Here is a 21,688-nt window from a genome sequence, read left to right as displayed (position 1 = left end):
ATTCCTTCCTTGAAAGAAAGAGATACTTTCTGGCAAAGCTCTTTTATTGCACTTTATCACTTAGTCAAGATCTGAAGATCTGAATTCCAGTAGCCAATGACTGGAAATGTCCTTTCAAACTAAAATGTTGAACTTTAGAGTTTACCCCTGAGTCTTCAAGCTACCTTATCAGAATGACAGAGGAAATTTTTTTTCCAGTTTTCTTCTGTTATCAAGGTAGAACACAGTGTCTGAATGTTAGAGAAGTAGCAGTACATTAACCTCAGCCTTGCTTTTTCTCAAAGATTGCAAGTGTTTTACAGGCTTGGCTAAAGATTATCTAACTTTTGGGTGGGGGAGGAGAGAGAGATGGACAGAGATTTAGCACTCATCACTGAATGCATGAAGTGAGAATAAAAGCCAGGGCTTTCCTGATCCCATGCTGTACTAATAACACTTTTACAAGCTGGTTATATAATTATCTGTTACCATATTTATTTATTTATTTCCCACTTCAGGCAGATCAGCTATTTTATCCAACCAAAGCGTTTTGTGCAGATCTTTGGATAATCCAGTGTTATCACTTCTGTACTGAGTTGCAAAACAACGCTAGCTATTACACTTTACAAGATGTGACAGACCTTTGTTTTGTTTTCTAAAATGTAATGAAACAAGTCTGGGTTTTTTTCTTCTTCCTTATTCTGGATGTCAGGAAAGAATTTAGGAGAAAAAGGTACTCCAACTAATGTCTGCAAAATAAGTGTTACAGCAATAGACCTGGTTTCCTCTGTCTGGGCAATAGTTTACTGACCATCTCTCAAATTACGATGCTATTTATAATATGTGTTTTAAGAGTGTAGTTAGCATTAACATTTATGAACATCATAATACTAATAATTAACGGTAATAATAATTTGCTGTTTCTGGCAGATATTACTGCGTAAATAGCCAAGTGTTTGTAGCAATCTGCAAATTTATTGGCTATAAAGACGACATTAAATTAAGCTAGGGAAAAATTCCTGTATGGCGTATGTGTTGAAGAAGATATTTATCCTGTGCTCTGGAAGGAGAGCTACAAGCACTCCGTCACCTTTTTTATGGAGCAGTATTGCCAGATGTGGAGTAAAACACGGAGCGTCCATCTCCTCAGCACACAATTGTTTCCCTTGGCAAACACAGACGTGAGCTGAGCTCCTTCCAGACGCAGGTGGAAGGTGGTGGTTCATGGACACCTCTGGCTGAGGGGCCTCACACGGGACAGCCACAATGGCGACACTTGTGCAAATGTCAAGTTACTTGTAATAAAATTTCACAAGAAGCAGCTTCTGAGATTTTACACTTTACTCGGCCTAAAAACCCTGGCACTGCCAGTTTTTGCTTGTTTTTTTTTTTCTGAGCAGACCCTTCTCCCCTCTGCCTTTCCCCAGCTGTGAGGAGGGGAACAGGAATTCCCGTGGGGTTCCTGGCTCGGCTCCTGGCAGCTCCCAGCCCCAAGAGCAGTCACCTCGGTCACCAGGCAACCCTGGTGGGTCCCGTTTGGCTCTTTACTAGCATCCTGTGGAAGATGATGGCTCGGCAGAGCAGGGCAGGTCTGCGTGTTGAGCGGGACAGCAGAGGTAGCGTGGTGGCCAGTCGGGGAAGGTGAGCTAGATAGCAGTTGCTGAGGGTGGAGGCTCTGGCCCTGACCAGGCTTTAAAAGCTCTGGGGGGCTTTTCCACATATCTGATGAAATGCAAATTTTTTTTTTTTGACAGCGCTGAAGGTAGAGCTTGGGTACTGGAAGGAGGTAACTTCTTGTATTTATTTTGACATTGGATCCTGCGGTGACATGTGTTATGAAGCCAGGGCTGTGTAAAGAACTGTGACTCGCATGACAATATTCGGCAGGCTTGAAACACCATTTCCTACAAGACTATCCTTAGCACATATATCTCTCATTAGGGTGGTAGCATCTGTGTTTCATATAATTTAAAAATCGTGTAAAAGCCATTAACTTTTGTATTGAAGTATGTCTGGGCTGTATAAGTTTGAAATAAGCTCAGAGTCTGATAGATAAGCAAGGTGATGCTTTTGGCTATCCAGAGTAGTGCAGGCAGTTATCTAAGAGTGCAAAAGAGACTTCTGAGTTATGGTTCCACAAACTGTTATGGTGGGGAATACATGTGTGTTTTTAACACTTATTCTTAGGCTTGAGACTAAGCCTGTTGCAAACAGGCAGCACACGCATCTGAGCAGCTGGCTGGCTGCATCACGGGGGTTGATACCAGTCAACATACTTTTGCAAATTCTTCTTTGCTAAATTAATATAAAAAAAATGCTGGAACTTGGATTTCACTATAGCACTGCGATGGAATTCACCCAACATTCATCTTGGCCACGCGTGGTAGTAGAAACCCGTGGGGTACCTGTGTGTGGCTGCAGGCTCTCTCAGTGGCTTTTCTTTTGTCTGACCCAGAGCAAGGAGGAAGAGTTTTAGTGCTGACAGCACTTCAAGGCCGATCTCCCCACTGAGCCGCCAGCCGGGGTTTGTTTGTGGTGGGTACGCTGTGGGCTGCGCTCCGCGCGGCATCTGAAGGGGAGGCAGAAGAATGGCTGGCTGTGGAGATCAGATTAAAGGGAAAAAGCAAGGCTTTACAGCCTTTTTTAAATCTCAGTGTATTTTACCATCTCATTCTGCTTTTTCAGGCAAGGGTGCACAGGGACCTTTCTTCCCCCATTCAAAAGCCAGGATGTCATTTTTGTTTGAGGTGCAGAAGGGATGTAAGGGAATCACCTGAATCCTTAAGGGGCAATCTAGGCTTTCTCTTTGTTTTGACGTCCATGAAGATAGGGTTTTTTTGTGGCTTACTTATCAGCTGGCAGCTAATAACATCCTGGAGAGCAGGAGTGGTGTAAATGCCAGAGCATCACTCGTTGCTGGTACAGAAGTTTTCATGGCATGAATGCAAACCAGCTGCACAGCTTGCAATGGTGTGTTGCATCAGCAGTACATGATGGCAGCAAGTAAATCCCCCAGGAGTTTTGGCCAGTGCATGAACTGGAAAAGTGGAGGTTGGCTTAGATGGGCCAGTCTAGCTATAGTGAGAGCAGCAAAAATCCCCTTTAAAAAAATATTTTCCCATTAAAGCCTTGAAATCTTTGCAGAAACTTTAGACAAGCAATCCAGTCCAGATTTTGGCACTTATCCTTTCCCTTCCTGGTGCTCATGCTGAGCAGATGAGCGCAATGGCCAGACCTAAAATGAAGAGCATCTACAGTCTGATCTCATCCTCCCTTGCTGCCTTTGGCTGGAGAGGAGGAGGAGCTTTGAAATCGGATTATTACTTCGAGCCTCTTGGCTTTATAGCTACAGACTGTTCCCCACGTTGCCAATGGGCTTAAAAGCTTAGCAGAACTCCCACTAGGTACCCAGGAAGCCTCTTACCGCAGGAGATGGTGACATGGCAGGATCAGCTGTTTTTTTATTTATCGTGCAGCTGAATCGTCTGGGGAGGGACCATAGCTAACCCGGTGATGTTTCCAGAAACAACATCCAGAACAGGTAGAGCCATGCTGTTGCTATTCCCCACCAGCATGATTGTGCTCACCCAAGGCGCTATGTAAAACAGATGCTAAAATTTGTAGTCTTTAACTGATGGTAGTACTTAGCCCATAAATGGGAATGCTAAATCCAACATTTGTAGAGAGAGGGAGTTTGGGGTTGGTTTGGTTTTAGGTACGACTGGCATGGAACTGTGAGAGTTTAACAATATATAAACTGTCTAGTATTATGGGTTAGCTTCAGAATGGTCCCAATCTCTAGCTGTCCGCTCACCACTTTCCTCAGCCTGTCTTCCCAGAAAAAAAAAAAACACAAAAACCTAAACCAGAACAATCTACAAGTAGTTTAATGATCTGAATACATCTGATACTCCATACAAGCGCAGCTACTGGGAGAGATCCTTTCTAGGTGATAATAAATGATATCTTTCTGAGGGCGAGGTAAACAGGATGCAATCCAAGCAGACTGTGTTTCCTTTCATACTGTTGTGTTTGGAGGTTATTTTCAGCTGGAGGAGTTGAACCTGTGGCATGGGCAATAGTGGCCAGCCACTTTGAGGGGGTGTTTTGGTTTGGGTTTTTTTTAAGGGCGCAACCTCAGTACTTTTCCTGTAAAGGCACGGACCCCTGAGTAGAAATTTAAGCAGACTGGTGTTAAACTTGCTTTCCTTAATTGCTCTTTGAAGGTCTCTTGGAAGTCTCCCATGGGGTCTGCAAAAGGTCTTCAAACCACAGACTGGAGACCACTGGTTCTGCTGAGCCTGAAATTTCTTGTCTGTCTCCAGTGTAAAGCCAGCTCAGTGCCCAGTGTGATGCTTGCCCCTCAGTCAGCATAACTGGTTTATGGTAAATGGTGTAGATTATCTGCTTTGAAGGAAGAGGGGATTATTTTGCAAGGGAGAAATGATCCTTCAGAGGGAAATAGCACGATCTCCAAATGCTTTGGCTGCTAATAAAACTGCTGAAAAAGAAAGATGATTGCAGTGGCATCGAGTGTCAAGCCTTATGGCTTTTCTTTTAGCCTTGCCACTGAGTGAAGCATGCCCCTGGTAAGGATGCTGGGGCTTGTATTAGTTTCTCCATCTGTAAAATTGCTCTGCATGTGGGTGTGTGCCTCCCCTTCCCTTCCTTCACAGGTGCTGCAAGGCTTTACTGAATGTTCTTTAAATGCTTTGATGCTCTAGGATGAAAGCTGCTCTGGAGGCATGAAGTACTAATGTCTAACTATTAAACAGAAACTAATCGCCTGTTACTTCAGAGCTTCAGATGTACCCCATCTATCTGAAAAGGTAGTTGCAGAGGGAATAAACAGAACAAGCAGCAGTTTTACATCTTTTAAGTGCTGACTATGCATAAAATTCGTAACAAATGTAGTTCTTGTCCCAAATCCCTTGCACTGCAGGCAAGATGAGCTAGGAGGAGAGGAAAGCTTTATTAGCACCAGTACACTGCTATGGGGCATGAGGGAGACTGGATTGATCAGTCTGAAATCTCTTTTCAGTACAGTTTAGCCACCCAGCGTGAGCTGCTCGTATTTGTTTGTATTACACAGCAGTGAAAAATTCCAGTTGGAGAGCAAGCGGCGGCGTGCTGTGAGAAACAGGGGAGGGTCCCTGTCCCAAAGGAGAGATCAGGCAGCAGGTTAATGTGGATGGAGAACAAGAAGCCACAACTGTTCTGGTGAGTGGGATAGGTGGTAGGTAGATAGCATGGTGGTCTCAGATTTTTAAGCATCCAGCCTAAAGGAGGATAAAACCGGAATATGCCTATAAACCAAGCCTGGAAAGATCTAGCCTTACCAAAAATGTCCATTGGCATTGGAAAGAGTTTGCATTTTCAAGCCTACTGGGGCTGAACTGAGCATAATTCAATGTTTGTGCATCCTTTTTCGTAGCTGAAGGGAGCTGCTAGAGGAGAGGATGGCTGACATTACTCCTTGCACTGCCGGCACAGGGGGGGAGCACGTGGGATTTGTTCTTTGCAAACAGCCGTAACGTGGAGGCAATATGACAAATTCTCCCTGGCTTTCTGTTTATAACCATCTCTCTCATACAAAGCTGTCACCTCACACCTCTGCTTAGCCCTGGAGTAACATTATGCCCCTATTTACAACATGCTTGAAATAGCCTTCAAAGTCTGCTCACAGAAAGTCAAGGGAGGTAGAGATCTCAGAAGGCACTGACAGACATTTAGAGACGACCTGAAGAAATGGGAAAAGGGAATACCTTTGCTGCTCTTGCGTTTTCCCCCTCCCCAAATGATAGTCCCCTTCTGACAGGGTAGCTTTTCTCCTCCCTTAGGTGTTTGCTCTTCATCCCTTGCTCTGGCATGCACCAGTCTGGCAGCTCAGAGAAGAGCTGGGACCACTGTGATGCCAGGTGTGTCACTAAACCTCTTCACCTTGTGCCCCCAAAGCTCCTGTAGAAGGCCAGCCTGGCTGCCCCTGAGCTTGTGGTCCCCAGGGAGCAAGGTAAAGATGATGATGTTTCCTCCAGGAGAGCTGCTGACTTGGTCCCTGCTGCCAGGAGCACAGGGAGGGTGTTCAGCATCCACTATCCCTGAGGTGGAAAGGCAGAGTGGAGAAGTCGGGGCCTTTTTGGGTCAGGAAGCCGTAAAGCCCTGGAGCATCATATAGAGGGAGGACAGTGTGCAGGCTCCTGCAGGACTGTGGAGAATCTGGGAGAGATGTATCCAGCTGCAGACTTGGATGGTGTCTCCAAAGAACCACTTAAAATTAAGCTAATATGGCTGGGACACTCCATCAAGATCAGGAGCCCTAACTTCTTTCTGACTTTATAGCAGCCATCTACACCCACTGCTGTTTGCAATTCTAGGGTATCGTGGCCCTAGGAGTACCCCTACCTTCCCGCTGGCTTGTCACACAGGGCAGGGCATATCTCGGCATCTCAGTAGGTTTCATATTTTGAAAACCATTTCTATATGACGTCAGCAATCGCAAGCAGGGAGAGCATGGCACTGGGCTGCACAAAGCACTCTGGCTGCTGGGCCAAGGACAAGGTTCTTCAGGGGTGCTGAGTACTTCCTAGGGGCTGAGCGCGCCGACAGACCAATGAGCTGAGTTGTGGGGGCTGGCAGAGCAGCTGGCGGGTGGTGTAGCTGGATCCTGTCACCTCGGCTCTGGGACCATGTCCCCCTATTCATTGCATTGGCCTTCTGCTGCGGTTTTGGGTGAATTGGCTGGGTATGCTCTGTGGCCGAAAAGGGAGTGCCACGCTTGCCTCTTTGGGACATTCTGGGGAAGGCAGAGGTCCTTCCACAAGTCCCTGTGTCCTCCTGGGATGGCTGGGTCTTTGGTGGGGAGGACAGCAGGAGCTCCTAGAGAGAGACATGAGGCACGCGCACCGGCTTCATGCAACACAGGGATAAATGGTGCTTGTTGGAAGGATTTCAGACCTGCAGTTGATTTCCCCATCTTCCAGCCCAGTCCCAGTAACTATTCTTTTGCATGAATTTGACAGACTTTTGCCCAAGTACTTGCTGCCATTAATTATCTGTGAGGGGAAAAGGATGTCCTGCCTCGATTCAGTGATGATTTCAGTCGAAATTTCAGCACATGGGTTGGGGCTGCCTCGGCAGGGCCCACTGGTAGCTTTTAGTGATCTCCTAAAGCCACTGCAAAAGCCTGTTGAGTCACTTGGGAGCATTGCAATGGAAAGCTGATAACAGCAGCGGTATGGAAATAGAGCTGAAGGGATTGGGGTTTTTAAACTGATGGCTAACTTGGACAAGGCTTAACTGCTTAAACTGGTTATGTCCATCAGATTCAGTTATAGATGATTCAGCTCCAGCACAGAGGAAGCCTTTAAACTGTGGTCCTGTACCTCAGCACAACCAGGCTCTTGCACGTGCTGGGCTTCCCTGCAGTTTTGGAGGAGCCTGTCTTCTGAAATGAGGGCCCCAAACTTCGTGATGCTGCCCTCCAAGCAGACAGCTTGCTAGGAGCTAGAGTCTGACCGGCTGCTTTTAATAGTTCAAAAACCCTGTTCATGCAGCAGCCCCGCCATCACCTCTGCACTGGTGTTGGTGACAGTGGTGTCACTGCTGTCACAGTTGTGGACTCATTCATTTACTTTTATCTGGGAAGTCGACCATCTTTCCTCTCAAAAATCTGCACAGATATTGAGGAGTACGCCTTGAGCAGCATGGGGCTTGGGTCCCCACGCGTCCAGATGCAACAGCACTGGGGTGCTGTCAAGAGCAGACCGAAGTAGCAATTGCAACAAAACGCAGGTGCTCACAGCAGCTCCGGGGGAACAGCGCTTGTTTTGGACTCAACCCATGGGCAGCAGCACACCAGTGGGGTGAACCATACCTGCCAGAGTGCCTGGTGTGGAGCAGCGGACCTTCTCTCCCAGCCCAGCCCACCCCACCAGTGATTTTTCCCAGGGAGCGGGGAGGGATGGTCTGATGCCCTCTCGCCCGCCCTGGCTAACCCTGCTTCGGGCCAGTGCTCCTCCCGGGCGAGGTGGTCACCCTTGCTCTGGCGGCTGCCTCTTCCCGGCAGCCCTTGCCTGACTCAGGGGGGATTTAGTCCTGGGCTGGGGGGAGGGAAAGACGTTAAACAGGCTTTTCCCTAATGAGGTGTGACGCCAGCTGGAGAGGGGGAGAATCCTGCTTTTCTCCTGTCTGTTGCTCTCTCTAGCTAGAGGAGGAGGAGATGGGTGTGTGTCCCCCGCCTTCCTCTGCTGATTTGCTGCCTCTTCTGTTTCCTTTCTGTGCCGTCCCCAAAGCGTTTTGGCAAGGTTCAGATTTCTGTGCTCACAGCTCAGTGCTCAAAGAGAAAAGGGGAAAAACAAAAGGGTTGGAGGCGTGGGGAGGATGGTGGCGGGGAGGAAGCCCAGCCGTTCGCCTCTCACCCTGGCCAGGCCGGAGGAGCGTGGGGACGGGTGCTTGGGGCAGGGTTTGCCCTGAGGACACCAAGGGTGTTTTGGTGGCCTCTTTCTCCTGGGAGTCCCTGGCGTCACTTTGGCCACCTCTGCTCAGATGTACCGCTCAAGCACCATGCCACTTTGCCGGCTGTCCCTTGTTGGTGGGGAGGGCTGGGGAAACAAAGTTTATTCCGCCTCCTGCAAAATGTGGGCTGGAGCATTAGGTGAAAACCCAAGGGGGTCCTAACTCTTCATTTGAGGTTCTGAGATGTTAAGATTTGCATTGTATCCTCCTGGTTCCTGGCATTCCCGCAGCACCCTGGGCATGTGGGAAAAGTCCAGGGTTTAGGTGTTTGGGGACAGAAAGCTGGAGAATCCTGCGGGATAGAAGATTGCGACATTCAGTTAAACAGGGCCAATAGACCCAGCCCTGGGAAATTAAAGCACCTCTCACTGCTCTTGCCCTATTACAGGCAATGACATTAAAAAAAAAAGTAGACAAAAACTTTACAGGACAAAGTCAGTATCTTTTTTCCAAGTCAAATAATCATGTAATACTTGGACTGTGCCTTTACCATGATGCACTGGCACTGGGTACGACTGTCTATGGGGACCAGAGTGGGCAGCACCCAGGGCACTGGGGAGCTTGGTGCAAGCACCTTTCTACAGAGGTGCCGACAGCCTCACGCCTGCTAATGATGGACCTTCATTAGCCCCGTGCTATGTGTGTGCTGATTAATCCTGACTTGCACCAGAGCCCCTTACCCCAGCGTGGTGCCGGGACTCTGCACTCAGCCTCACATCTGTCTGCGTGCCCAGTGCCCCTGTTAGCCAGCGGCTGCGAGACATGTCTGGGACTGGGTTGGGTCCCCAAACTGGTGCTGCTTCTGCCATGAAGGCAAGGATGAGGAGCACCCGTCTGGGAGAGGGGAGGCAACAAGAGAAGGGGGAAATTACCCAGCCAGGTGTTTTGGGGAAGACTGATGGGTCCCTGCCCAGGAGACAGCCCAGTGCCTGAGGAATGTCCTCCAGCTCTCTCGGGGTGACCCAATGCCTCCAAAAATGTAAAGGTCACTCCCGGGCCTGGAAAACAATGGCTGCAGATAGGGGCTATCTGAGCCGGTTGTGGCCACTGCTTAAGGGAGTGTTAGTCAAACAGCAGGCTGAAAAGGCTCACGGGAAGCAATTTAAATATTCCTTCATACAAAAGGCTGTCGCATCCCAGCAGAGGCAGGCTGCTGACTGACGTCTTTAGTGCACAAGTGGGTAGATGAGGGAGAGGCTGGATGGGGGGGGGAACATCCTGGAGACTTACTTTCCCCCTGCCCTTTATTCCAGGTCCTAAGGTCGTTTTTCACAAGCTGCAAGCTTACTGTGGTAACACACCTGGGATGTTTTAGCACATTGCATACTTTGTTGGTTTTTTTCCCTTCTCTCAGGTATATTTTGTTAGAAGGCAGATGTCCACTAAAGTAATTTACAAATAAAATACATCAACACCTCCAAAATACTAACTGCTTACCAAGTGCATTCACTCAGCAATTGCTGTTTATATAGCATGATTACTATTTATACAACAATAATATCACTCTCTCCAAGGGATGGCAAGCAGCAACTGCAGTTTTTGTATTAACTTGTCATTAAGCAGGGTAGTAGTCTATAGGCCAGAACAGAGATTCTTGGGACTTTTCCTAGCTCTGCGGCACAGACGCTATGTCAGGCTTTGGCTGCCCACTACCCTTTCCTTGCCTCAAGTATAATAGATGCGTTTAATACATTCTTCACAAGGCAAGTGTCAGGCTTCTACTAGTGAAGCACTTTTGATGTTGCACAAGAGGTAAATAAGAGCAGTGTTGATAATGAAAATATGCCATTAATATATTTCCAATAAAAAACTACAAGCGGCATTTAATCTGCAATCTGTTATCAATAATTTTATTACCGCGGTTACTGCGGTCTAATAAAAAAGCACTTTCTCTTCTTTATTGGGTAAGTGCCAAAACGTTTATCCTTTATTCTCTGGCCATTAACCTTTATTCTGTAGCCATTAGCTTAGCCATTTGTGTAACAGTCTGCTGAGTAACATTCAAGTAGGAATTTGTATTCAATCCATTATTTACTCTGAAACTCAAAAAGAATAGCTTCTTATGCCTATGTTGTTTATCCATATTAAATCTTGTTAAGTGCTGTATGCTAATGATGATAACTCGTATAGGAAGTGGATTTTTCTTACTGTGAATGATTTTCTGGCATATAAATAAAACTGGAGTTAACCTAGTAATATTTTGAAAACAAAGCTTGAAATTGCTAGCTGAAAACCAGATATTTTTCACATGTGCAAAATTTGTAACATCTATCTTTTTTTATGGATCAGTTGCTGCATCACACCTTTACATGAACTCCATCATGCTGAAATAAGCCATGATACTCTTTACCCCTTCATAAAGGGCTGAGGTTTTGGGTCATGAGGTCTCTGACACCTTTCCATCCTTCCTTTCTCTCTTACTGGAGGGTTGAAAGAAAAAAAAAAAAAGCCAAAAACAACAAAACAAACAAGCAAACAAAAAACCACGAAAGAGAAATAAGTTAAATAATCGAAATGCCTGCTTTTCTTTGAGGCATTTGCTTGCTAGCTTTCAGCCATTTCTGGCTATCCATCTGAAACTGCTACTTCTCTGTGTAAGTGGCTTTTAGGGCCACGCTTTCTGAGCACATCTTTTAAATGAACTCACCAGCCTCGGCGAGTGGAAAGCAAAGCAGGAGAATGAAACTGTTGATTCCTGCCCATCAGCTGAACATGGGAGAAATCATGGCTTTCTTATTAGGCTGTAGTATCTCAACCTCACTGAACCCTATTTTTCTGTTTCCAGACAAAAGCATTAGTCATCTGGCTGGAGAGTGACATTCAGTAAAAGCCTTTCAAGGTCTTCCCATAAACTCTTGCAATGAAGAGGTAGTAGTAGCAATATTTTTAATGATGGAGAAGGTTGGCTTACCCACTGCATGCTCTGCTGCTGTACCCATACGAGAGGCTGCTTGGGTCTTTTTGGTCTGGATCAGCTAGCAGTAAATTTTAAGGAATTAGTTTGATGGTTAAAATTTTTTTTCTCTCCTTTCTGCTCATTAGGAACTGGAAGCTGCTCTTCATAGGGATGATGTGGAGTTTATCAGTGACCTGATCGCCTGCCTTCTTCAAGGTTGCTATCAGCGCAGAGACATCACGTGAGTAACCTCACTCCATGGCTTAAGCGCTTTGCAAGGGGAGCTAATTAACGCGGTCGCGGGGATGTTTCATGGCTTTAGAGTGATGACATGGCAGTGATCGGCCGCCACCAGCAATCAGGCCAGATGCTTCACCGAGTGGAAGGTAATTCCAGCTCTTCTTGGGTTGGGTTGCAGGTTTTTAATTTTACAGACTTGTTGTTAAGCAGACTTCTTTGTTCAGGTCCCATGCGACTGTGTGTGATGCTCTGCTGTAGCACTAGTGCATACAGTGAACGTTCACATCTGCAGTTATGCTCTGCACTCTATTTGGTCAAATTAGTGATATCACACTAAGTCTTTAAATCATCACATATGCTTTCAACATTTTATATGTATTGCATAGAATAAAACTTGCTGCTCTGCAGCCACCTCACTCGCATGGAAGATCCCATTGCTTTACAGAGGCACAGTTGTAATTATTTTCATAGAAGTAAGAGGAGTGTTGGAATCGGTTTAGTTGCAAGATGTTGGAAAGTGATGTGACAAGTTCTCTTGATGTTTCAACATCCAGATACACTTTGTTAGTGTCCACCAAAGTAGCCTCCTAAATAAGACATCTGTAGAACATCATTCTTTAGAGGATCACCACTCACACAGTGAAATGTGCTCCCAGTGATAACGAAGGCTTGTTGCAGTGGGTTTTATTTGTTCTGTGAATCATGCTAATAGCAAAGCAAAATTGTGGAGACAAAGACAGCTTGGCAACACTTGCAGTTGCTTGGAAGAGGTGTTAAGCAATCCTGCTCCCTAAGATTCCCCTGTTGTGCAGAGGCTTAGACTGGAGCATAGACATAACCATAGGTGCTTGCATTGAAAGCTCTAATTAACTGATTATGTTCAACACAATTTATACATTTTATTTTATATATATATATATATATATATATCTGCCACTTAAGTAAGTTCTCTTCTGTTGCTGCATTGACATTCAGCATAAGTGGGTATCAGGACCTGAACCAGGTATCTGCACTGTGTTTACTGTCTTTGAATTAAACCGATGTGATGAGAGGCTTGATTGTAAAGGGACTGCAATCGTGTATATGTCCTTCATCCAAATAGCCACACAGCAATATAATCTTGCTTATAAACATGCAGCAAGTTTATTTCTTCATACCAAAAAGTAGTGGCTTAAGTGTTTTGCCCACCTTAACCAGCTCACCCTTGTAGAAGCAGTGGAAGCTTTGTCTTTGATAAATTTCATAAATTCAACATTATGAGGTTTTCCTAAACTCTCCAGATCTACGAGTGTCCACTTAACAATTGCACTGTTTAACTGCCTCCCCTTTCTCAGCTGTCTTAACTAGCAAAATTCAGGGATGAATCACGGGTGAGTTGTTAGGCATTGGCAAGTTGTTTGTCTGAAGAAGCTTACACATGTACATGTACGTATACACTCATGCACAGTTACATGACCACTCACCTGACAGCTCAACAATGTGTAGCTGGTTATTCAGTGTTGCATGTAGCTCCTACTTTGTGCCTGTGTAAATACAGCCTTGGTTAGCTCTGAGAGGCAAAAGCTAGAAGGAGGTGATGTCGCTGCAGAAGGAAGAGCTGGTAACCCAACCGGGGCCTTGTGCAGCCTAGTCAGGGTGCGTATGAGGCATAGGTAGGTACCTATGTAGCTGTTGCTGTGTGTCTATCCATTTACGAGAGGTGCCGTAGGAAACGGAGGAGTGCGAAGTCACATAGTGAAGTTGTGAGAACTTACACCTCACCCGAATGGTTGTGACAGGAAAAGCATGAGGTGCCTGAAGGAGAAACCAGCTGCACCCTTTCTACGGCACCTCCTGTAGAAGGGGGCTGCTTCATGGGCAGGGGAATAAATGAGAAAAGTCATTTCTGCAGAGGAGATGGGGAAAAGGGCACAACAGGAGCAGCACGGTGGAAATGGCTGAAGGAATATATCAGGAAAACAGCCTGGAGTCACTGGGGTGTTTGGGGGTGGGCTCTGAAGCACTGCAGAGGGAGCAGTGGGGGGAGGTTACCTGGAAACAGAGAAAGGTGCTGTGTGCAGAAGCATGTCACAAAGGAAGAAGCATTAAGATGTAGTCTAAATACGGAAATCTGTAGGTAAATGAGCATGAAAATGATGGCTTGGATACACTTCTCCAAAGCAAACTTGCCCCATTGTTTGTTTCACACCTACAAACCAGCCATGGAATATTTATCCAAAACGAATGTGTGTTTTTAAAGCCTAAAAGTCTCCTTGTTCCTTACACATTTATTTCCAACACTTTGGTTCCCTCTAACCCGAGTCCAAGAGGCACAGGCCTTGGCTGATACACAGCTTCCCTAATGTGTACTTAGTTTGTCCCCTGTTAATGTTAAGGAGTTGAGCCTCTAATTGATTTTTTTGAGTGCTCAGCAGACAAAGACATGCAAATGCAAGAGGCAGAATTTTCGTGGAGCTTAGATTTGGCTTTTCATGATGGGCCAGGACTCCATATTTTTCTGTTGCAGACAGATCATAGGTATCTGCCTCGCATGGGAAAAATCAGCCGTTTCACAGATCATCACAGTGAAGTTTCAGCAGTGAATTTTCCAGTCATTTGTGCTCCACATCCTCATGCTGAGGCTGTGAGCTGTTAATCTTTAGGCTGTGAACTTTACTCCCTGTTGCACCTCAAAGGGGAAGGTAGGAGCTTGTTCTCATCCTTGTTCTCGAGATGGAGCACTGCGGCTCAAGCGTAAGATACTTCTTATAACCTCATATAAAACAGTTTACCTACCTCTCCAAGGGGGTTTGCAGTTTAATTAGTTTTGTATTGTGTCTTACCTCTTTGATGGCCAAAATGTTATCTGCCTATGCTTTCTCACAGCCTGTCTGAGAGCAGCTTGTAGTTCTTGTCACATCTGTTTTGACGGCGTGCAGAACTTGCGGCGGAGCTGGTCTGCCTGGCTTTAATCATGCATCATAGAGGGGTATAAAACTGTCACATACCTTTGCTAATTATAATGTGGTCTCAAGTAATTTTGGAAGTGGAATCTAGCTGAGAGCCCTTCTAATGCACAATTTAACATGCTCTAGTTTGATTTGCTTTTTATTCTTTGAAGAAGTATGAGATTAATACTTTTGTAGGGATCTATGTTTCTTGATTTTGAAGTAGAGCCGCTTTGCCTTGGTTTTGATATTCTTTGTGACAGACTTTTTTTTCAAAAAAATAATCACATATGTGAGAGTGACTGGTTTTTACCCTGCTTGATGGTTAAGGAGTGTTAAATGTCTGGTAACTTAAGACTTCCTTTGAGTTATGGATATCTGTGTTTAACTACAGAGACTACTTAATAGGATGCCACATGGTCTTCTCCAAACTCTTACTTATCATAACCTATCATAGCTGTTAGGAACACTCCTCACTGATCTGGTTCTTGCTGTGTTAAGCACTGTAGAAGCACAGAACAAAAAAGACAATAATCTGCATTTCTGGATTCTTAGCCTCTTTAGTGATGACCACGTAGCTGTCCTTGGCCGGCGCCAAGTGATTTGAGCAATTAGCCAGGACAGTTTCCCTCCTACTCTCCTCTTTTTGCTCTGACCCAAAATACTTTTGCACCATAATCTGCAACATTTGTTGTTTTATAAATACCCTTCATAGTATTCATATACAATCTCTATCATCCAGTTACTTATGATGTAGTTGCTTATATCCTTAAAGCTTTTCGTCTGATCTCTCAGCTCAGTTTTATGCTATAGGCAAATTTTGGTTTGATGCCAGTGAGTTTACCTGTACCTTTTTCCTGCCTCTAGCTTTTGTACACAGGCCTTGAAATGTGTACGTTTTATTTTAATTGTTTCAAAATGCAAATGGGTGGAAAGTGGGGAGAGAGAAAATTCTTAACAGAATTTTGGGTTTATAAAAAAATAAATAAATAAAAATTAAGCAGCTTGAAAAAATACTGGTGCTTGCTTCAGATTCTCTGATATAAATTGGGCAGCTGCATAGTCCCTAGGGGCTGCCACTCTAATTCCAGCAGGAAATGCGACTTGATGACTTGTATCAAGACAGGAAGATCAGAGCTTGAGCTAACGGCAGCGGCCACAGCAGGAGCCTTCTGCAGCTGTTTTTAAGTAAGAAGTGATGGTGTGACATGGATGTGTACACTCAACTAAAATAATCCAGAAAAGCTCCTGCTGTTCAGCATTTCTTTGGGTGCAATTCATTCTTCACTGATCTGTTATTGCATTTTTGCTATTTTTCTAATGTGATGGCATAAAAAGTTTCAATGACTTTATCACCTTTCTCATTGGGAGGCGTTTTGTATGCTGCTATTGTCTCTTGAAAAACATTTTAATTGCTTTTTCTTATAACATTTTTTTGCTTTGTTTTGTTTTTTTTTTTTTTTTTTTTTCCAACATGGACAAAGGTTCCAGAAAGTGAGGAGGAACAAAAACAGTATCTCTGCTCTTGCCTATGCCTCATGAGATTCGTTTTCTTTTTCTATTTTTTTTTTTTTTTACACCCCCAGGAGATTGGTCCATCACTGTAGCTGAAAACTACCTAATTGAGTTCTGTGGCACCACAGACAGAATTTGCTTCATTAGGAACATCAATTATTTTTTGTTTTGTTATTCATCCCTTAATGCATTGGAATTTTTTCTTCCCAAGTGGATCATCTGTTTTGCACACACCTTAAGCTCTTTCTGGATCTCTAAACTAACCTTGGAGTCTTTGGCTTGTAGTTTGCACCTGGTTTGTTCTATTATGGATAATAAGAGGATATTCCTTAACTCCTCTTGTCTCCCCTGCAATTGTATTAGTTATTTCTTTAATATTCTTACTGGTGGCTTCGAGAAATACTCCCAGTATGGCATCCGAAGAGCTATATTTCCTACTTGTTGAATTGCCAATCAAGAATACTGCCTGTGTTCTGCTTATTTTCTAATGCTTGTTCTGTACCCACTTATTTGAGCTTTCGTCAGAAAGAGATAAGGGATAATCTGAAATCTTCTAATCCATTGGGGCAGAATGCCTGTTTCTGAGGTCTGTGTTTAATAGCTCTGAGTAGTTCACTTCTTCCTTCTGCTTTGTCACTTTTGTCCATCCTTGTCTTTTATTCTGTGTGGACTGTGTCTTTACAAGCTATTTTGGGGGTTATCCCAGGTCTCATTTTTTGCTAAAAATAACCGCAATAAAACACTTAACATCCTGGAATTGCCCTTCTGCATGTGACTGTGTGAGTCATGTCCTTTAAGAACCTCTGTATGTCAGTATGGTCTCGGGGATAAAGTGGCAGGCCAACTGGGATAGGTGGCAAACCAGTCCCAAGTTTTCAGTCTCATGGATACTGTGGAGAACCAGGCTGTGGGAATACCTAATCCAAGGTACTAAGGCAGTCTGAATGGATTCAACACTTCAGTCTGTGCCACAACATCTGGGGCAGCCAACCCTGACCTCAGTCACGGCAGACCTGGAGACGACTGCCTTTCGGAAAGGGTGTTAACAGCCGCCTCTTGCAGTTGTGCCAGTGACCTTGATGATAACAACTGTTTCAATGGCCCAGCCACAAAGCACCTCACTAACTCAGAATCATATTCATGAATGCCAAGTGAATATCAACAAGATCAGCATTATTTACAGTCTGACTTTTAACAAGTGCTGCCATGCATACATCATGGAGATTGGTGGATGGCCTCTGGAATCAACCCAGTGTCATCGGCGCAAGAGATACCATGAGGGGGCAAGGGAGACGAAGTGGCTACATTGCTCATCTTGAATCTAATATTAATATTTATTATAATAATAGCCAAGCCATGCAAGGTGAGCCTTTTAAAGGGTAAAAAGTAAAAATGAGGCAGCTGGCAGGTGTTGGGAAAGGAAGGATGAGATTACAGCAGTAAAATAACACAGTCATTCAGAGATTAATGAGAAGCACGGTGGAATAAAATTATAGAGTTCAAGTATAAATAAAGCTAAGTAAATGTCTTTGATTCTCAGATGAATAAAATGAATCTTTAAAAAAGAATTTGAAGAAAAGTTAGTAGTATGTTCTGGAAGTGCTATTCCATAGATGTGGTAGAGAGTAAGGACTGAAAATGGTGGAAGAAAAAGAGGGCGTGAAAGCTGTGCTGTTATTGTCAAGGCAGATGGATGAGAGAACAAATAGATAGGATAGCTGGGGAGAGGGAGTTATGCAAAGCATTGACAGGGAGAAATAGATGGCTAAACTTAAAATACATAAATAAAGAACAGTCAGTGAAGAGTCTTGGAAACTGCAGTGATGTCATCATGCCAGTGTGATATGACAATGTCATCATACCGATTTCAGAGTTTGAAATATGAAATGGGCAGCTGTATTCTTAAGTTCTTGATGTTTCAAACCAAGTACTCTGGAGAGGAGGAAGAAAGCAACCATGAAGAAATAAATTGAGAAGGCAACTGAAAACATCATCTCCTTTAAAGGGAGAAGACAAAGAATGATGGAGAGAGAGGGACAGGGTGTAGACGTTCCCTCCACATGAAACCTTTGTCCTCACTTTTGAGACCTGCATTTCAAGATAATGATGGTCCAAACCACCAGTGCAGGATTTTTGCTCCAGCATGGTTGGTTTTGCAGGCCACCTCCCAGCACCTCAGACAGGTTCAGAAACTGATCTTTAGTCCAGCAGTGAATTTTGGAGAAGTTCTGAAATTATTTTCTTGGGGTCTTTTAGCACCAGTGAGCTTGATGAACAGCTGGGGTGGCTGCTGGCCAGCTGCTAAGACACTACAATAATTTGGTGTGTCATGTCAGTATCTGTTCTAAATCACATATACTTTTAATTTTTTTTTCTCATTTTACCTTCCATCCTTCCTCAGTTTCTTTCTGGCTCAACCAGTACAGTGGTTTAAGCTTTAGAAAAAAGAGATGGAAAGTCCTGTTCTGAAATTAATCCCAAAAGGGACTTCTTAGGGCCCATTAATTTAGCTGTAAAAACTTGTTTTCATTCATTGTCCTCAGAAACTTGTAATGTGTGGGGCTGGTTCTAAGTAATGAATTTGCTAAGCTTGTTTCCTTCAAGGCAACTCCATGCTAGGTATTTTTCCCTCAGAAGGGACTCTCTTCTCCCACATTAAGCATATTTTTCTATGAGCAGCAAGGAATGTAAGGGTTTGTTTCATATGGATTTGTGCCATAATACTTGCATGTGTCCTATTTCCCCATCATCATCAAGACAATAACTCTAGCTTCTTCCCCACAGTGCTCATCATCACTGTAATACCCTAAGGTCCTCTCTACAGCCCCTGAACAATCAGAAGAGCTTATGGCACAGCAATACTGTTGTGTTTCCTTATGGCTATGAATTGGGAGCATGCTTTCTGTTGATGGGCACTAGGAATGAACAATGCAGCATTAAGCTGGCTTCACTTGTTCTTCAAGGATCCAGGAATGAATAGTAAGTAATGGTCCTCTTCCAGTCTGAATGTGGAGCACAGTAAGCCTAATTCCTATTTGCTCTTTCAGAATATAGTAGATGTATCTGGGTCTTTTGTAAGTTAATCACTTCAACTCCCAAGGGTTGATCTGCTTCTCTTCAGAGTGTCACCATCAAACAACAATAGTAGAAAGAAAAAAATCACTGGAAGAGAATTGTCAGGCATGTATTTAAGCATGGTTAGATGCAGGTGAAGGTAATTTATGGGAGAAGTGAAATGCCATCACAGACCAACCAAAGCCCTTGCTGTGTTACCACATCAGTTCACAAGGGTGGGCTCTGGGTACATTCCTCTATTCTGGACCATCCAGAAGGCTGTGTTCATCCTTCCCAGGACAGAGGCTACTCTGGCTTGATCGTCATTTCATCATGTCCGGACTGGCTTATTGTTGGGCATACACTGTGGTTGGTTGTCAAGGTCACACAGAATAAAACACAAAACAAGGGCAAAACAACTCCATGCCTTAAGAGTCAAAGTGTGTACACGGAGGCAGGGTGTGTCAAGAGCAGAGAGTGCAGCAGTGGTTCTCACTCTTCGTTTTGTCTGTGTGGCCATCAACATCGCTCCCTGTATGGCTTTTCCAGGTCAGGTCAGTATGCGCTGGCTGTGCACCCAGTGTGCATGAATCAAAGCCTCCCTTAGCAGCACCCTTCAAAGCAGTAGCCAGCAGCCTGCTTCTTACCAGACCTCTCATCCCACACCAGTATTACCCAAATCCCCCAACCCCCTCAGCCCCCCCTTCACCCCTATTGACAGAGTTGGCTTCTCCCAAGGTACTTGTTTCCCTCATGAACACCCAGATCCTCCTCTCCCTTTTTATCGTATCTAACAACCTGTAACTAGTTCTTGGGTTAGTTAATAAATAGTTCTAACACTGGTTCTTTTTGTTTTCCTTTTTGATCCTTCAAGAGATTGCCTTTTGTTATTCAAAGCCAAAGGTACTTGACACAGAAGCAATGCAGAAGCCCCCAGGCTTCAAACGCTGTCCTGGGCTGTCCTGGATGTGGGATCGTTATGCCTATGAGTGATTCCCATCCTCTGTCTGATAAGCCTTGGGGAAGAACTGGGCAGAGAAGAATGCAGCACTCCGAATTCCTGAGGGGTGCTGGGAGGCATCCATCCATGGGGGGGCTGGAGGAGTTTCACCTGCTGATCAGGGCCTTTCAGGATCAGCATTTCACCCAGTCTAGGGACCCTCCTGCCTTTGTCTGATTTCCTTTACAAAGCTGACAAAAATCTGGCCTCCTATCTGTTGTGGGAGAAGGGTACCTCCCTTTGTTAAGTTGTGCTCAGAAATGTACAGGTCAGATGGGTTTGGTTTGTGGCCCAGGAATTGCTCCTTGAGCTCTAAAACTGACCCCGGGAAGTGCTGTGTCTTGGATTTATTGCCTTGTGAGCGCATGTGCTCTGAGGAGAACCTAGGTTCTTTGCTTTTCCATTGCATCCAAATGTACTGATAGCATTAAGTCTGTCAGTGTTGTCAAGTCTGCTGCCTGCTGATGTGCCTGTAAAATCTCCAGTTTGGCATCAGTATTGCTTGATCTTCTCTTGGTGATTTTATGTTTCAACAGGGGACCAGCTGTGCCCTGCAGGTCAGCACATTCTTCTTTCAGCTGGCTCTTGAGCTCTGTGCCTCTGTCTTGTGCACCAGTAACACCAGTTTCAGTACTGATTGCCATGACATCTCATCACCATTATCTTCCTGTCCCTTAGTACCAGTATATACTCCAGTGCCTTCAGTACACACCCTGGTGTTGGATCTGAGACTCAGGACCTCTCTTCTGCCTCCTGCCATTCTGCCTTTGCCAGTGGCATCTGTCACTCATTTTCTGATTTTGAGCCTGACAGAAAACTCTGCACTTCAGGGTCTCCGGAGATTCTTACCATTTGGTCTGAACATACTGTCAGGATAAAACTCATGTTCCCAGTCTAGCTGCAGTGATGGATCTCATTGGATAGGGAAGCACTGGGCTCCAACTCTCCTCAGCTCTCCAACCCTATTCTCTAACATGCTAGGTAATTCATTGCTTAATGAAAGTCATTTTCCTTGGCCCTTCCCCAGGCAAGATCAATGTCATCACATGGAAAGAGGTGACATCCACTTAGACATCTCCCTTGTATCCTCCCACAGTATCACATGCCAGCTTGATACCAAAATTTCTTGAGGTGTGATAGAGAGACATTTTCAGTTCTATCATTAATTTATCATAGGCACTTGGGGTGATATAACTTCTTTCCTTGGTCCTTTCCACCTCAGACATAATGTGTGATGACATCAGCACTGGTTCTAGTAGCAGCTCTGCCTCCCGTTCTGAGTAAAGCTTCGGTAACTGATATTGCCTCTTTCATGGGCTCCCTCGGCCCAACAGATTGATTCCTCGAGGCAGGAAAAGAGTGACTGATGCTGCTGGGGACATGCATCTTACCTCCTCAACGGCTGATGGACTGTCCAGTGCAAGCTCCAATAAAGAAGCAGAAACCACTCATTGCTCAACGGATGCTCACGTCTTCTTTCCATTCAGACAGGCAGGATATCTGACAGACCGTCTTACCAGCAGTTTTCTGGAGGTTCCTGTACGTTTCTAGACGCCCAGTATT

The 21,688-nt window shown here is 44.8% G+C and overlaps 1 protein-coding gene across 2 annotated transcripts in view; it reads left to right on the top strand.

The window, feature by feature from the left end:
- Positions 1-21,688, top strand: part of LOC116960011 (cat eye syndrome critical region protein 2) — a 97,214-nt gene that overhangs the window by 39,928 nt on the left and 35,598 nt on the right. For both annotated transcript variants that reach the window (XM_042795457.1, XM_042795456.1), the window contains exon 2: positions 11,536-11,630. In XM_042795457.1, the coding sequence (XP_042651391.1) occupies positions 11,536-11,630 (95 nt within the window). The remainder of the gene's footprint in view (positions 1-11,535; positions 11,631-21,688) is intronic.

The sequence above is a fragment of the Tyto alba genome, unplaced genomic scaffold (assembly GCF_018691265.1).
Source record: "Tyto alba isolate M040663 unplaced genomic scaffold, T.alba_DEE_v4.0 Super-Scaffold_21, whole genome shotgun sequence".
Taxonomy (NCBI): Eukaryota; Metazoa; Chordata; class Aves; order Strigiformes; family Tytonidae; genus Tyto; species Tyto alba.
The sequence above is the reverse complement of the archived record's forward strand: the minus strand, read 5'-3'. Positions and strand labels throughout refer to the sequence as shown.